The 18,258-nt window shown below is 37.8% G+C and overlaps 1 protein-coding gene across 8 annotated transcripts in view; it reads right to left on the bottom strand.

Moving 5' to 3' along the window:
- SAMD8 (sterile alpha motif domain containing 8) overlaps positions 1 to 18,258 on the bottom strand; it is a 58,371-nt gene that overhangs the window by 24,540 nt on the left and 15,573 nt on the right. For 5 of the 8 annotated variants that reach the window (XM_005671120.3, XM_005671121.3, XM_013983360.2 and 2 more), the window contains exon 2: positions 6,460 to 7,052. In XM_005671120.3, the coding sequence (XP_005671177.1) occupies positions 6,460 to 7,052 (593 nt within the window). Of the gene's footprint in view, positions 1 to 6,459; positions 7,058 to 10,898; positions 12,002 to 18,258 lie in introns of those variants that run through there. The other 3 variants (XM_021073145.1, XM_013983358.2, XM_021073146.1) reach the window with 3 other exon arrangements.

Here is an 18,258-nt window from a genome sequence, read left to right as displayed (position 1 = left end):
CTCCCACCTACTAGATCCCACTCCTTTTCATCTGCTCAAGGACATGACTCCATCAATTATACCCTTTTTTCACTCTAACAGCACCTCCTTCCTCCTAAATTGGGTCATTCTTATCATCAGTACAACAATCATGCTATATAATACAGCATATCCAAAACAAAACCCTAGTAACTCCATATCCTTTCCTCCTCTCCCCAAGCTACAATTCCATTTCTTTGCTGCCCTCACAGGAAAACTTAAAAGAACTTTAAAGACTTACAATTTTTCTTTTCCCATTTTCTTTCTCTCTCTTATCATTTCTTTGTCCAATTCTTTTATTTTGAAAAATTCTGATCATAACAAAAGTTGAAAGAATATATTCTTCACTTAAATCTATCAATTGTTTATAATAATTAATATTTTTCCATATTTGCTTTATTTTCCTTTTTCTATATATACCCAAATACATAAACACATACACATACATACTCTTTTGGAGGAGCCTAAGTCCTTCCAAAAGTAAGTTACAGACACTGATACCTCTCCCTTAAATGCTTCAACACGTGTCTCTTAAGAACAAGGATATCCTTTTCATAACACAATACCCTACCACACCCAGCAACTTGTAAGACCAATTTAGTGTTATAACTGTATCATTTAATAAGCAATCCATATTCAGATTTTTCTATTTGTCCCTAAAATGTTCTTTACAGCAGTATTTTTTTTTTCTTGATTTAGGATCCAATTAAAGTTCATGCACTGTGCTTGGTTCCCTGGTAATTCCCTATAAGAACTTCCCTCCACTTCATCATTTTTTGTTTGTTTTGTTTATCATATGGGGTCACAGATTCTTTTCCTAACTCGATATATTTTAATCTGTTACCATCATTATGCTTTTGTATGTCCCAACTGTCCTAATTTGACTAGCAGGAGCCCCTTCAAACCAACTCATATGGAAGTTCCCAATGTGGCACAGTGGTTAACGAATCCAACTAAGAACCATGAGGTTGCAGGTTTGATCCCTGGCCTTGCTCAGTGGGTTAAAGATCTGGTATTGCCATGAACTTTGGTGTAGGTTGCAGATGAGGCTCAGATCCCACGTTGCTGTGGCTCTGGCATAGGTCAGCAGCTACAGCTCCCATTCGACCCCTAGCCTGGGAATCTCCACGTGCCACGGGAGCAGCTCAAGAAAGGGCAAAAAGACAAAAAAAAAAAAAAAAACAAACAAACAAACAAAAAAAAACCTCATTTTTTTTTGTTCTTTTGATAGGTTTCCATTGGTTTCCACTTCCTTGCTTTATGGCACAAGATCTGTTTCAGGCTCATTTTATGCTTATCATGCCTCAGACTTAAAATTAGCCATTTCTCTAAGGAGCCCTGGTCTGTTCCTTTTAAGTAGAGATTGGTATTTAGAAACCATGATGCTTCATAGCTACTGAGTTTTCTCTACAAACCATTTAATATCAGTTCATAAAAATCATCTTCTTTTTTTTTTTTTTTCAGGGCCACACCTGAGGCATATGAAAGTTCCCAGGCTAGGGGATGAATTGGAGCTGCACCTGCTAGCCTACGCCACAGTCACAGCAATGCCAGATCCAAGCTGCATCTGCAACCTACACTGCAGCTTACAGAAACGCTGGATTCTTTAACCCACTAAGCAAGGCCAGGGATCGAACCTGCATCCTCATGGATACCAGTCAGGTTCTTAATCCACTGAGCTACAACGGAAACTCCAATCTTCCTCATTCTTTTCTATGATTAACAGTACTCTACTGAATGGGCATACCACTACATATTCAACCAATTTTTACATGGATACACATTAGATCTTTTCCAATATTTACAATTTTTACAAATAATGTCACAGTGCATAATTCTGTGCATGTGTGGTTTCCTATTTCTGGAGACAGACATTTACGTAAATTCCAGTAAGTCTCACATTCTCTCTTGAACCTATTACAATCACCCTCATCTCACGTGATCCTTTGGGCATGCCTGACACTAATTATTAATTATTCCTGCCTTCTTAAAATACTTTTTTTTTTTTTTTGGAGTTCCCATGTGGTTCAGTGGGTTAAAGATCCAGCCTTGTTACTTCAGTGGCTCAGGATGCTGCTGTGGCTCGGGTATGACCTCTGGCCCAGGACCTTATTCAGGCTAAGGGTGTGGCAAAAACAAACAAACAAACAAAACCCAACTTTTTTTTAACTTGGCTTCCAGAATACTCTTTCTCTCTCTGTCCTGACCTACTCAGTCTTCTTTGCTGGTTTTGCCTTATTTCTCTGACATCTAAATGTTACACTTGTTCTTGGGCTAAATCTTTAATCTTCTTTTCCATTCTTCACTCATTCCCTAGGATAACCTTATCTAGTATCACAGCTTTACCTATGCTCATAACTCCCAAATTTCATACTAGACCTCTCTGAACTCTAACTCATCTTTCTATCTTTTTTCTTGACCTTTGATTTGCTGTAAAAGATACCTCAAACTTGACATCCAAAACCAAACCCTTACTTTTCTCTCCAAGTCAGGTCTTTTCACAGTCTTCCTACCTCCATAAAGGGCAACTCCATCCTTCCAGATGCTCAGGTCAAAAATCTTGGAATAACCCTTGATTTCTCTTGCACTTAACATGCAAATCCATAAGCATATATTGTTGCCTTTGTATAAATTTGATGTTCATGCCATCTCTACCACTACTATCCTCATCCAATCAACCTCATCTTTGTCTACATGAATTCAATAATTTAACTAACCCTTGCTTTCCTATCCCTAGGCTATTCTCAATACAACAAAGATTAGAGTGTATTGTGTTTTTTTGTTTGTTTGTTTTTGTTTTTTTGGCTGCACCCCGAATCATGCAGAAGTTCCAGGGCCAGGGATCGAGCCTGCACCACAGCTGCAACCTGAGTCACAACAGGGACAACACTGGATCTTTAACCTACTGCACCACCAAGGAAACTCCTAGAATGACCTTTTAAAATGAAGTTAGATCATTCTATTCTTCTCCTAAATGCTTTTCACTTACAATGAAAGCTGAAGTCCTTAGGATTGTCTACACAATCTGGTACCTACACAATCTGGATTCCTGTCTCTTCATCTCATCTCCAAGTATACCTCCCCCTCACCTGCTGTTCCTCAAACATGCTAAACCCACTACTGATTCAGCATTTTTGTACCTTGCTTTTTCCTCTGCCTAAAATAGCCTTTCCCCAGATATTCATATGCTTTCTTCATTACTTTTTTAGGGTCTTCTGTTGGAAAAATTGTATGGAATCAGGGAGGAGATAAAGGGATCTAACAGCTTCTTAAACAGTTTTCATTCAGTTCTCCTTTTAGCACCACCCTTTCACCTACAGTATCCAGAGCCTTGAGAAATGTGAAACACAGACTGGGTTGGTTCTCAGTTTTCCTGACTGCTGCTTTAGAATTAGATTATTTTGTGTCTGTTAGTTGCCACTCACCCATCTGCTTTCAAACTTACAAAAATATATGGCTGTTTTCTTCTCTCTTATCTGCCCCACCCCTGTGAGTTTACAACTTAAGACCAATAAACAAACAAAACTTCTTTACTATACTTTTTCTTTCTTTTTTTTTTTTAATTAAGATAAAGCTGATTTACAATGTTGTGCCAGTTTTTTTTTTTTTTTTTTTTTTTTACTATACTTTTAGGGCTTGAGAGGGAATAAAATGTGATATACATGTCATTCTGCCATCTTAACATGGACACTTTAATTCATTAAAAAAAAAAAAAAAAACCTAAACACCCATATAGTATACGGCCCCTTCAGAAGGGCACAACATTTTATAAAAACAAACAAGGCAGCACTACAAACTTTAAAAAGTTTTTTTAAAAATCAAAAATACAAAAACTAAGAGTTGTGGAGTTCCTGCTATGGCACAATGGGATTGGTGGTGTCTCTGCAGTGCCAGGATGCAGGTTCGATCCCTGGCCTGGCATAGTGGGTTAAAGACACTCTGGTATTCCCAGAGCTGCTGTGTGGCTCAGATCTGATCCTTGGCCTAGGAACACCATATGCTGAGGGGCAGCCAAAAAGAAAAACAAAAAAACCCCCAAAAACTAATAGTTCTGAGTTTTATTTTAGTCTTACTTTTCATATAATAAACTATATTCTTTTCTTTTCTTTCTTTCTTTTTTTTTTTCTTTTCTTTTCAGGGCCACACCTGAGGCATATGGAAGTTCTTGGGGTAGGGGTTGAATCAGAACTGTGGCTGCTGGCCTATACCACAGCCACAGCAACTGGGGATTTAATCCCTGTCTGCAACCTACACCACAGCTCAGGGCAACACTGGATCCTTACCTCACTGAGTGGAGCCAGGAATCAAACCTGCATCCTCATGGATACTAGTTGGGTTCTTAACCTGCTAAGCCATGAGGGGAACTCCACTATATTCTTTTTTATGCATTTGGTATTCATAAAAACATGAATGTTTTGCATGAATGTATAAGTTTGTAGTATTTGTGATAATCCAATTTATTTGATGATACAGGAGACTTCCTCATATTTTTAGAAAAGCAAAACCCTATTCATCTTAAGAAAAACACCAAAAATCCAAATTCCATTAATTACAAATAACATTCTAGGATTAATATTTGAAGTATCCAAGGAGCTATAACATAGCTATAGAAAAATAAACAGTGATCCCTCCTACTCATCTAGGCCTAAGGTCTAGTTTACTCCAAAGGGAAAAGGCAATTTCAAAGCATATCTTTATATACTACAGATGAAGCAAATGGAAAGTACATATCAATCAAAATAACAGTAATAGGAGTTCCCGTCGTGGCTCAGTGGTTAAAGTGGTTAACGAATCCGACTAGGAACCATGAGGTTGCGGGTTCGGTCCCTGCCCTTGCTCAGTGGGTTAAGGATCCGGCATTGCCGTGAGCTGTGGTTTAGGTTGCAGACGCGGCTCGGATCCCGCGTTGCTGTGGCTCTGGGGTAGGCCGGTGGCTACAGCTCCGATTCAACCCCTAGCCTGGGAACCTCCATATGCCGCGGGAGCGGCCCAAGAAATAGCAACAACAACAACAACAAAAAAGACAAAAGACAAAAAAAAAAAAAAAAACAAAAACAGTAATAAACAACATAATTATCATGAAAATATTATTATTGCTGCTATTACAGCAATCTTCCACAAACTTGGCAACAGGAAATAAAACTTACCTGTCTAACTTAAAAGTTTCTGCACAGCAAAGGAAACCCTAAACAAAATGAAAAGACAACCCACAGAATGGGAGAAAATATTTGCAAATGAATTGACTGACAAGGGATTAATCTCCAAAATTTATAAACACCTCCTACTGCTCAATACCAAAAAAACCAAACAACCCCATCCAAAAATGGGCACAAGATCTAAACAGACAATTCACCAAAGAAGACATACGGATGGCCAAAAAACACATGAAAAGATGTTCAACATCACTCATTATTAGAGAAATGCAAATCAAAACCACGATGAGGTACCACCTTACACCAGCCAGAATGGCCATCATCAAAAAGTCTACAAACCTGGAAAGGGTGTGGAGGAAAACCTGGAGAGGGTGTGGAGAAAAAGGAACCCTATTACACTGTTGGTGGGAATGTAAATTGGTGTAACCACTGTGGAAGACAGTATGGAGATTCCTCAGAAAACTAAACATAGAACTACCATTTGATCCAGCAATCCCACTCCTGGGCATCTATCCAAAGAAAACCATGACTCGAAAAGACACATGTACTTCAGTGTTCATTGCAGCACTATTTGCAATAGCCAAGACATGGAAACAACCTAAATGTCCATCGACAGAGGAGTGGATCAAGAAGATGTGGTACATATACACAATGGAATATTACTTAGCCATTAAAAGGAAAGAAATAACAGCAATTTTAGCAACATGGATGGACCTAGAAATTACCATCCTAAGTGAAGTCGGTCAAACAATGAGACACCAACATCAAATGCTATCACTTATATGTGGAATCTAAAAAAAGGACACAATGAACTTCTTTGCAGAACAGATACTGACTCGCAGGCTTTGAAAAGCTTATGGTTTCCAAATGAGACAGGTTAGGGGGTGGGGGGATGTACTGAAGGTCTGGGATGGACATGCTGTAAAATTTGGTTGTAACGATTGTTGTACACCTATAAATGTAATAAAATTCATTACTAAAAAAATAATTATGAGGAGTTCCCATTGTGGCAAAGCGGAAACAAATCCAACTAGGAACCATGAGGTTGCGGGTTCAATCCCTGGCCTCGCTCAGTGGGTTAAGGATCCAGTGTTGCCGTGAGCTGTGGTGTAGGTCGTAGGCATGGCTCAGATCCCACGTTGCTGTGGCCGTGGCAAAGGCTGCCAACTACAGCTCTGATTTGACCCCTAGCCTGGGAACCTCCATATGCCGCAGGTGTGGCCCTAAAAAGACAAAAGACAAAAGTAATAATAATAGTAATAATTATGAAAGAAAAAAAAAAACTTACCTGTCTAAGAATATATCTGGGAGTGGTGGATAGGTCTGCATGTCAGGCACTCGCTCGTGGACTATCACCATTATGAAAGATGTAAATCCAAATACTATAAAAACATATATACAACTCAATATGGTTTTCCAATACTCTGGGTCCAATCTTCGAATAGAATGTTTGTTTTTGCCATTCACATACTGGTATTGATCAGAATTCAAATCAGTGATGGGTCCATCACAGTCATGTGAAGGCTCCCCATTACAGAGCCACTCTGCATTCTGAAGAACACTGATGAAAGGAGTCATGGAACTCATGGGGCTGTCACTATTGTATCCCATCTCTTCTAAGACATCAATATGTATTTTCTGCAGTTTTCGAACTGAGAGCATTAACCTTTTAATGTCCCCCAAGACTTTGATTTCCAGAGGAGGAGACCGGAGATCATATTCAGTCAATGTTAGCAATGTGATTCCGTCAAGTCGGTGTTTGTTGCATAAAATGTCCACATATTCAAAAAAACCTTCATCCTTCAGCCAAACAGCAACATGCTTGGTAGTCCAGCGGCGAATGCAGAGTTGATTAGGACCAGCCATTTCCTCTTCCACTGCCTGTCAAGGAAAAACAGAAAAGTAGAACAAAAACTTCAGTATGTCCTAACAATTCCTTTGAAGACCAAATACACATAAACACACCAAAAACTGTAATTTACCTAAACTGCCCTACTGGCTTCTAGAAGAGAGTAAAAGAAACAAAGATTATTCAATGAGTAGTTTTCAATAAATGAACATCCTAATAAGTTTATGCATAGAACCCCAATAGCAGATGGAAAGCTAATGACCAAATATTTTTACAGAAATATGTTTTGAATGTTTTATAGTATTTTACTAGTGTGGCTCTTCCAAATCATAGCAAGCCATAATATAATTACAAAAAGCCAATTGTTGGAGTTCTGCTGTGGATAAGGATCTGGAGCTGTCACTGAAGTGGCTTGTGTTGCTGCTGTGGCGCAGGTCTGATCTGTGGCCTGGGAACCCATGTGCCTTGGGTTCAGCCAAAAAAGAAAAAAAGAAAAGAAAAAGCCTACTGTTGAGAACAAGTGAGAAGAAAAACTCAACACTTTTCATAAAATGAGGTACTTAAAAAGATTTGCTATACATAAAAAACAAATCAAATTTCAGAAATCTTCATGTTCATAGAATAAGTATCTCCCTCGCCTCCAAAAGGAAAAAACAAACAAACAAAAAAAAAAACAACCTCACAAAAGCAGATAGATAACTAATTTCAGGAAATCCCGTAGATTATGCATATTTCTATCTACAACACAAATAATTTCTATCACAGATATAATAAAGCCTTTAAACTAGATATACATATCTAAAAATATCTTAAGAGCTTATTTCTTTCTATACTTTGAATATTCCATGACAGAACTGAATAAGGAATTTCCTTCCTTCTTAAACTATCATTGATATTTTGTGATCAAACATTTCAATATACTCATAAATTTGAGGACCTTATTTTATTTTATTTTTTTTTGCTTTTTAGGGCTGCACTCGCAGCACATGGAGGTTCTCAGGCTAGGGGTTAAATCAGAGCTGCAGCTACAGGCCTATGCCACAACCACAGCAATGTCAGATCCGAGCCTCATCTGTGACCTATACCACAGCTCACAGCAACACTGGATCCTTAACCCACTGAGCGAGGTCAGGAATTGAACCTGCATCCCCATGGATGCTAGTCAGATTTGTTTCCATTGAGCCACGACAGGAACTGAGGATCATATTTTACACTACAATTATAAAAGGCCAATAATTTACTGACCGTTTCAAAAAGTACTAATAATTTTTACTACTTTGACCCCACACAGCTGTTTATGTTCTTTTTTCATTTTAAAATGTTTAGTAACTTGGGCCTATAGCAGATCTATAAACTTTATCAGATAAATGGGAGACAAAGGACTACATGGAAAAAAAAAAGTACTTTCTCAACTACTAAGTACTATCTCAATTATGAAAGCTGATGGGTTTCTCACATTTTCCAGATATATAAAGACCATATTTTGTTTTGAAAAGATTTTTAAAAAACATTGTACGAGTTCTTGTAGTGGCTCAGAAGTAATGAAACCAACTAGCATCCATGAGGAAGCAGATATGATCCCCGGCCTCGCTCAGTGGGTTAAGAATCCGGCATTGCTATGAGCTGTGGTGTAGGTTGCAGACTCAGCTCACATCTGGCATTGCTATGGCTGTGGTGTAGGCTGGCAGCTACAGCTCCAATTAAACCCCAAGTCTGCGAACTTCCAAATGCCACAGATGTGGCCCTGAAAAGAAAAAAAAAATAAAGTACGCTTTAGGTAAACTTTAAAGCATTAAAAAGAAGAAGAAAGAATGATTCAACAAACACCCATGTGCCCACTACCCAGCTTGGGGGTAAAAAAAAATCAAACAGTTTCAATACAAATGTTCTGTTTCATAAACTAGCTATAATGGAAAAAAATAAAAATCACTTTAAAAAAATGTTCTGCTTCTTTTTCTTTCTTTTTTTTTGCTTGGATCCTTAACCCACTGAGCCACCAGGGAACTCCTAAAGCAAACTTTTAAAATCAAGCTTAACACACATAAAGTGTGGATCATAAGTATAGAGCTTGATGAATTTTCACCTCTATAACTAACACCCAGATGAAGAAACAGAACACTGGGTGTTTTCTTGTGGTGCAGCGGGTTAAGGGCCTGGTGTCACTGCAGCTGCCTGGGTCCCTGCTGTGGCGCAAGTTCAGTCCCTGGCCCAAGAACTTGTGCATGCCATGGGTGTGGCCAAAAAAATAAACAACAAAAAATAAAAAGCAAAACAAAACATCAATAAGTGAATGTCCTTCCCTGACAAAAGCCCCTTCCTCTCCTCCCAGATGTAGTAATTGCTGATTTTAGTGCTTATCATTCCCTTATAACATGTGTTTTTGGCTATGAAAATTTTTCTGTTTCCTTATGCTGAGGAGAGTAAAGAACTGTTACTGTTCTGCATTTTTCTTCTATCCACATAAACTCTTGCCATGAAGACTTATAACCACCTAAAAAAGGCAAATACTCAACAACATAAGTACCTCTTATACCATCAAAAATATTCAGCCAACAAGAAGCATGCTCATTTAATATTTATTTAATTACTAAAAAGCAATCCCAGTTTTTGGACCTTAAATCACGCTTTGTTTCCAAGCAGAACTTTCAGTAGTATTAATCCACAACAGCTTTGCAGTTCCAGAAAATTAACAGCCTATCCATCTATAAAGAACCTATATGTCTTAAAATTGCTAATTCTTATTTACTACAGAGCTACAAAAACTCTTACTCGGAGTTCCCGTCGTGGCTCAATGGTTAACGAATCCGACTAGGAACCATGAGGTTGAGGGTTCGATCCCTGCCCTTGCTCAGTGGGTTAAGGTTCTGGCGTTGCCGTGAGCTGTGGTGTAGGTTGCAGACGTGGCTTGGATCCCGCGTTGCTGTGGCTCTGGCGTAGGCTGGCAGCTACAGCTCCGATTCCACCCCTAGCCTGGGAACCTCCGTATGCCGCAGGAGCGGCCCAAGAAATGGCAAAAAGACAGAAAAAAAAACCCCAAAAACTCTTACTCAACCTTTTGTTTCAGCTACAGTATATAATCACCATCCCAGAGGCTAAGGAATTATGATTTATTCATTTCAATTCATGGAATTTATACACACTGATGTATATTATTTTATAGCTTTTATCACATATATGCATATATATAATTTCATTTTAAATGATTTTGCAATGTTTTAGTTCATATACCTAGCCAGATGGTTTCATTCTACTCACTACATACTTATCTTTTCCCCAAGGTATTCTCTGAATAAATTATTTCATCCCTGAATATCCAATAAGCATATGCTATGAACACTTTAATAACTATGATGTAACAAATATGAGAAGTTCATCTCATGCAAAACAAGACCATATTCTGTCATTTTATTTCTATTCCGCTACCTTTCTCCTTTCTCTAACAACTTACCACCAATGGGTTCCAAGTCACGCCCATCCTTGTAGCCTTATTCTTCAGTTTCCTCTCATACACTGCTCAAAATGATCTCTTTCATGTTTTTTTTTTTCTTGTCTTACATCACCATCATTCTGGTTAACCATCTACTCTTTAAACCCTCAGTATAACCCTCAGGCTTTGATGCTGCTGTTTTAGCTGCTAGAAAATATGAGTTTTCATAAAAGAAAGTTTCTTGGAAGTCTTTTGAGCCTGCTGTGGCAATGCCCTGAAAGCATGACACACTGCACTGCTGTGCTTCATCAACTCAGCACACGTCCTTTAATTGTACGCTGAGTACATATAGTTAGAGGCGCATATTTAGCTAACACTGTGAAAACCTGCACTAAACAGATACGGAAAGATGATAAAAGGCTTCAGGTCCAACTTAATATTTATGTTATACCTTAGGAACTACAGGGAACAGAAGACTTTTAATGAAGAAAATGACAGCTATAGGTCATCCACATCTACAAAATGAAGAAATTAGATTAGTAAATGTTTCGGCACACTTTCAGCTTTAACCAGTAATTAGTTTGAATCAATTATCAGCTAAGGGACTTCTGCTTCTGACCGAGAAGTAATATGAGAAATGAGATTTACCCTTCCATCTCAAACAACCAAAAAACAGATAAAACATATGGGGGAACAATTCAAGACGCTAGGCACCAGACAACAACGGAGATCCTTAAAAGACAGGAAACAAAGTGAACCCTACTGTCCTAGTTATGAGTAGTACAGGATGGAAATTTGGTAAGGCCCAGAAGACTTGGAGAATTGAAACAGACTTCGGAGTCTTGGGAAATCAACGCGGTTAGTGTTAATGGGATAGAATACTAGAGAGGAGAAGGATGCAAAACAGAGAACTTGTTATGGACTGAATGTCTGTGTTCCCCCTAAATTCATACGTTGAAATCCTAACCCCCAATGGGATAACATTAGGTGATTAGGTCATGAAGGCAGAACCCTCATGAATCCCATTCATGGGATTAGTGCCCTTATAAGAGATAGCCCAAGAGAGTTCTCTCATTCCTTGTGCCATGTAAAGACATGGCTAGAAGATGACCATCTATGAACTAGGAAGCAGGCCCTCACCAGACACCACATCTGGTAGTGTTTTGAACTTGGACTCTTTAGCCTCCGGAACTGTAGGAAATGTGTTGTTTAAGCCACACGTCTATATTATTTTTTCTTTTTTTCTTTCTTTTTTTTTCTACGGCCGGACATGTGGCATATGGAAGGTCCGAGGCCAAGAGATCAAGTGGAGCTGCAGCTGAGGCCTATGACACAGCTACAGTCACATTCATAGAGACAGAAAGTAGATGGTTTCCACGGATTGTGCGGTAGGAGACAAAGGAGAATTACTTTACACAGGGGAAGAGACTTTCCATTTGGGATGATGAAGACGTTCTGAAAATGGATGGTAGTAATGACTTAACAACAATTTTTGTTTGTTTGTTTTGCTTTCAGGGCCACGTGTGCAGCATATGGAGGTTCCCAGCCTAGGGGTCGAATGGGAGCTACAGCTGCCAGCCTACACCACAGCCACAGCAAAGTCAGATCTGAGTCACATTTGCAACCTCCACCACAGCCCATGGCAATGCCAGATCCTTAATCCACTGAGAGAGGCCAAGGATCGAACCCACATCCTCATGGATACCAGTCAGGCTCCTTACAGATGACCCACGACAAGAACTCCAACAATGTAAATGTACTCAATGCCACTGAATTGTGCAGCAATTAAAAATGGTTAACATACAAGTTTATGTTACATATACTTTACCATGATCAAAAAAAAAAAAAAAGAAAGAAGGAAAAGAACATCAGTGAGAGGTAGGACAACTTCAAATAACCTAAGAGTTGTGTAATCATAGTTCCCAAAGGAGAAGAGAGAGAAGAGAGCACAGAAAAAATAAATGAGGTAACAATGACCAAGATTTTTCAAAATTCAATGAAAACTATAAATACATATATCCAAAAGGCTCAACAAACTCCAAACATAAACACACAAAAAACCATGCCACACCGCATCATAATAAAATTATTCAAAACCAGTGACAATGAGAAAATATTACAAGCAAAAATAGAAAATACACACGTTACATACATAGGAAAAAAGAATGACAGCAGATTCCTCAGTGGAAACAAGGCAACCTAGAAGACTGTGACAATTTTTAAAATACTGAAAGAAATCGTCAACCTGTAATTCTCTAACTGGTAAAATGTCATTCAAAAACAAAGGTAAAATACTTTTTCAGACTCACAAAAGCTGAACAATTTCATCTCTGGCAGACATGAAGTAACAGAAAGGTGAAAAAGAAACCCTCAGGCAGAACAAAAATGTCATCTTATGAAAATATGAATCTAAACGAAGCACTGAAGAATACCAGAAATGGTAACAATATGGGTAAATACAGAAGTAAAATACATGTCAACAATAGCACAAAAGTTGGAAGAAACAGACTACTAAAATAACACACTTCCAGAAAAGGAGAGGATATTTCTGAATTCATTCCATGAGGCTAGTTATTACTCTCATACCAAAACCAGATAAAGATATTATACGAAAATAAAACTATAGCCTGATAACCCTTAAGAACATAGAAGCAAAAATTTTCAACAAATCTTAGCAAATCAAATCCAACAATATTTTAAGAGGATAATACAATATAACCTATAATGTTTATCCCAGGAATGTGAAGTCAGTTTAACACTTGAAAATTATTTATTTTATTTTATTTTATTTTTTGTCTTTTTGCTATTTCTTGGGCCGCTCCCGCAGCATATGGAGGTTCCCAGGCTAGGGGTCGAATCGGAGCTGTAGCCACCGGCCTACGCCAGAGCCACAGCAACGCGGGATCTGAGCCACGTCTGCAACCTACACCACAGCTCACGGCAACGCCGGATCGTTAACCCACTGAGCAAGGGCAGGGACCAAACCCGCAACCTCATAGTTCCTAGTAGGATTCGTTAACCACTGCGCCACGACGGGAACTCCTAACACTTGAAAATTAAAATAATTCATCAGCTAAAATAGGGAAACCACACAACTCAAAAGACACACAAAAAAGCATTTGGCAAAACCTAGTATTCATTTCTGATAAATACTCTCAGCAAACTATGAATAGAGAGAAACTTAATCAAGTTGATTAAGGGTATCTTTAAAAAAATCTATAGTTAACATCATCCTTAATGATGAAAGACTGAATGCTTCCCCCCTAATATCAGGAACAAGACAGTCTACTCTCACCATTTCTATAAAACACTGGATAATCTAGCCAGTAGAATAAGGCAGCACAAAGAAATAAAAGGCATATAGTTTAAAAAGGAACAAAACCGCACTTGTTCAGATTCAATGGAATCTACATACAGACACACTCATACAAGCTATTAGAACCAATAAATTAGTTTAGCAAGATTGCTGAATATCGACACACAAAAACCAATTATATTTCTATATATTAGCAATAAACAATCAAAAATTGAAATTCATAAAACAATGTCATTTACAACAGTATTAATAAATATAAAATACCAAAGGATAAATCTGACCAAACATATGAAAGATTTGTATACTAAAAACTATAAAACATTGCTAAGAGAAATTAAAAATTTAAATAGATAATGAGACATGGGTGGGTCAGAAGACTCAATATTTTTAAGAAGTAAAATAATACTCATATTTTATGGCAAGACAAGAAAAATTTAAACATAAAAATTCTTCTCTGCCTTTTTGCCTCCTCTCTCCCCACTACTGTGCATTGTGTATCTGCATTATGCATCAACTAAACCTCCCCCAGTGGCAGAAATACCTGCTCAGCCATAAAAAGCAACATGTTCCTAGCACCAACAAGACAACTCCTTAAAAGATAACATTCCTTCTTGATCTGGTAAGAGGGCCATATGACCTTGGATCTGGATTGTGTAAAGTGTCAACAATAACTCATTTAATGTATAGCCCTCTGCCTCAAAAAATTTAAATAACTATGCCTTGACTTCTAATGGACAACGCTTAGAGTTTTCTGAGATGCTGTTCCCAGGTTATAATCCTAAATTTGGCTCAAATAAAATTTTCCATTTCTTTCTTATATTAACTGATTCGTTTTTTTGCCAACATGTCAATTCATCTCAAATTTGACCTATATATTCAATGCAATCCCAATCAAAATCCCAAGAGACATTTTTTTTAGATATTGACAAATTTACTTCAAAAGTTCTATGGAACTGCAAAGAACCCAGAAGAACCAAAACAACCTAGAAAAAGAACAAGATTAGATGGCTAACCAAGACTTATCATACATTATTGTTTTTGACAGCTGTGTAACAAATTATCATAAACTTAGTGGCCACTAGCATTCAGAGCCTTCTCTTATTCTGAAAATCAGCAGCTTCTTCCGTGTTGATTCCCCCTTGTACTTAGAATCTCTTTCTCCAGGAAAAAGCCAGTCCTTTTTAAAGGGCTAGCTGATTAGGTCAGGTCCACTGACGATAATCTCCCTTTCTTAGTCAACTATGCCATATGATATAACATAACTGCAGTAATAACCAACCATATTTACAGGTCCTTCCCACTATACAAAGGTCATTGGAAGATTTTAGAATTCCATACTACCCTAATCAAGATAAAGTGTTACTGGTGTAAAGATAAACAAACCAACACAGCAGAAAAGACTGGAACAGAACAGACTCTAGAAACAAACCTACATATATATGGATATCTGATTTTCTACAAATGTGCAAAGGCAATTCAGTGGAATGGTATCAAATGGTATCAGAACAAATGAATATTCATATACAGAAAACATTAATTCTTAACTTGCACCATATATAAAAACTAACTTGGATTGAATCATGGACCTAATGTTTCTAAAACTAGAAAAGCTCTAGGGGGTTTCCATTGTCACTCAGTGGTTAACAACTCAACTAGCATCCATGAGGATGCCAGTTCCATCCCTGGCCTCGCTCAGTGGGTTAAGGATCTGGCATTGCCATGAGCTGTGGTGTAAGGCGCAGACGGGGCTTGGATCCCACGTTGCTGTGGCTCTGGCATAGGCCAGTGGTTACAGCTCCAATTGGACCCTTAGCCTGGGAACCACCATATGCCGTGGGTGGGGCCCTAAAAAAAAAGACAAAAAGACAAAAAACAGAAAAGTTTTAAAAGATAACACAGGAGAAAATCTTTCTGATCTTAGGTTAGGTAAAGATTTCTTAGATATGACACCAAAAGCAAAATATATAAAAGAACAAATTGATAAACTGGACTTAATTTGTCTAGGTAGATGACTGAAGGACTTTTATGGTTTTTCATCTACAAATTTCTGCACAGTTTGGATCTTTTAAAGTAACATATTTCTATAATAAAAAGAAAAATACCTAAAAGCAAAATGTATCTGCTGAATAATATTTAAAATATAATTGTTACATTACTGCCCCAGGGAACTATTGTTTATAATTTTTTATTTATCCTTCACACATAGAATTTTCTATAGAGAAATCATATCACAGGTAATTCTGTACCATTTTACTTAACATTACTGCATGAGTCCTGTCTAATGCTATCAAACTATCCTTTGAAAAGGACATTTAATTGTATGGCTATACAAGAAATTATCCATTTCCCCACTGTTGGTAACCATTCATAGTTTTACTACTATTACAAACAGTACTGAAGTGACTTAGGTTAGATTTCTAGAAGTGTAATAATAACATCAAAAAAAACTGAGGTGTTATTTAGACACTATCACTCCCAGGTATGTCACTGAAGTTTGATCCATGTCAAAAAGCACTGCATGCAAAGCATGGTACTTGTCCAAAATGTTAACTGGTATGTAAAGGAAACATTCCAATTTCAGATAAGATTTAAAAGTTTATTTTGAAATCAGTGAGCAATTTAAAAATTACTTAGTTATCAAAGATCAATATTCTATTATCAAGGCACTGAGTGAATAGTCCACTCACGCAGAATCTTACCATCAATAGGCATTAATCAAACTTAGTTCCAAGTCATAGATAACATAAAGCAACTGACTGTTCTGTACAAAGTGGAACAAAAGATATCTTATCTTTTGGGTGGAGTCATGAGAAATTTCTGAAAACTATTAAAAGATACAATTTTTAGCACATCAACTCTCTCATTTACTAGCAAATTTATTTTTCTCTCCACATTTAGTTCATAATAATTAGAGATTTGAGCTGCCTGACGCAAAAGAGCTCAGTGTATTTCCTATGATCTTATCTTCATACTTAATGAAAACAGTTTATTAACACAAGAACTTTAAATCTGGTGTTCCTTAACAGTAGCATAGCTATTTTTTAATCAATGAGCCTTTAGCGCATTCCATTGGAGTGACTCAAATCTCTTCACAATATAAATAACTCAGTTATTTACCCACCATATTAAAACTGCAAATAGGTTTAACAAACTAAATACAATCAGCCTAGAACTGCACTATTGAAAGATAGTGACTATTGGAGTTCCCTTCGTGGCACAGTGGAAACAAATCCAACTAGGAACCATGAGGTTGCAGGTTTGATCCCTGGCCTCACTCAGTGGGTTAAGGATCCAGCATTGCTGTGAGCGGTGGTGTAGATTGCAGATGCAGCTTGGATCTGGCATTGCTGTGGCTGTGGCGTAGGTTGGCAGCAACAGCTCTGATTAGACCCATAGACTGGGAACCTCCATATGCCGTGGGTGCGGCCCTAAAAAGACAAAAGACAAAAAAAAAAAAAAGGAAAGAAAGACAGTTACTATTAACAAACTCTCCCTATCCTGCCCCCCTGTCCTCTGTGAGTGACCAGCTGCAGGACAATGTGGCCACTACTGAAAATGATGACTTGACTACAAAGAGTATTACCATCTATGAATCACCACTGACTCAGTCTCTGTGACAAATATGATGAACTGGCACTCAGCGTCCCTTTCAATCTCCCTTTAGTTGTTTTCTGCTACTAAAGAGGTTGAAACGCTAAAAATTATTCCTCAGGATCCACTGCAACTAGGGTTCTAAAACTGAATTAGATTCAGCCAACTAGATGCTCTGACATGAGATGCGGAAAACAGAAAGTGAAGTAAGGGCCATTTTCCTCAAGATTTTGCTATCCACAAGACTATGAAAATGCTGGTTGTGTGTGTGTGTGCATGTAATTCTCCAGTTTTCAGTCACTAACTTTGTGTCAGAAAGCAAGTGTAATTGTAGAGTGGCAGTACTGGCCTGTATTACAGGTAAAATGATATGTTCTCTGTGCATGTGTTAAGCTATATGTAACAGAAAATGTACTATTTTAACTATTTTAAGTGTACAGTTCAGTGGTATTAAGTACATTTACATTGTCATGCAATCATTACCACCATCCATTTTCAGATCTCACTCATTATTCCAAAAGGAAACTCCATAGTCATTAAACAGTAATTTCCCCATTGTCCCCTCCCCCCAGCCGCTGTCAATCACTATTCTACTTTCTATCTATGAATCTGACTATTCTAGATACCTCATGTGAGTGGAATCCTATATTTGTCTTTTTGTGTCTGGCTTATTTTCCTTAGCATAATGTCCTCAAGGTTCACCCATGTTGCAGCATGTATGAGAACTTCTCTTCTTTAAAGGCTAAACAATATTCCATTGTGTGTGAGTGTGAGTGTGTATGTATAACACATTTGTTTATTTATCCATCAAAAGGCACTTGGGTTGCTTCTAACTTTTGACTATTGTGAATAATGTTGCTATGAACATGGGTATACAAATATCTGCTCAAGTCCTGCTTTCACT

Source organism: Sus scrofa, chromosome 14 (assembly GCF_000003025.6).
Source record: "Sus scrofa isolate TJ Tabasco breed Duroc chromosome 14, Sscrofa11.1, whole genome shotgun sequence".
Lineage (NCBI taxonomy): Eukaryota > Metazoa > Chordata > Mammalia > Artiodactyla > Suidae > Sus > Sus scrofa.
This window is presented reverse-complemented; position numbering and strand designations above follow the sequence as displayed.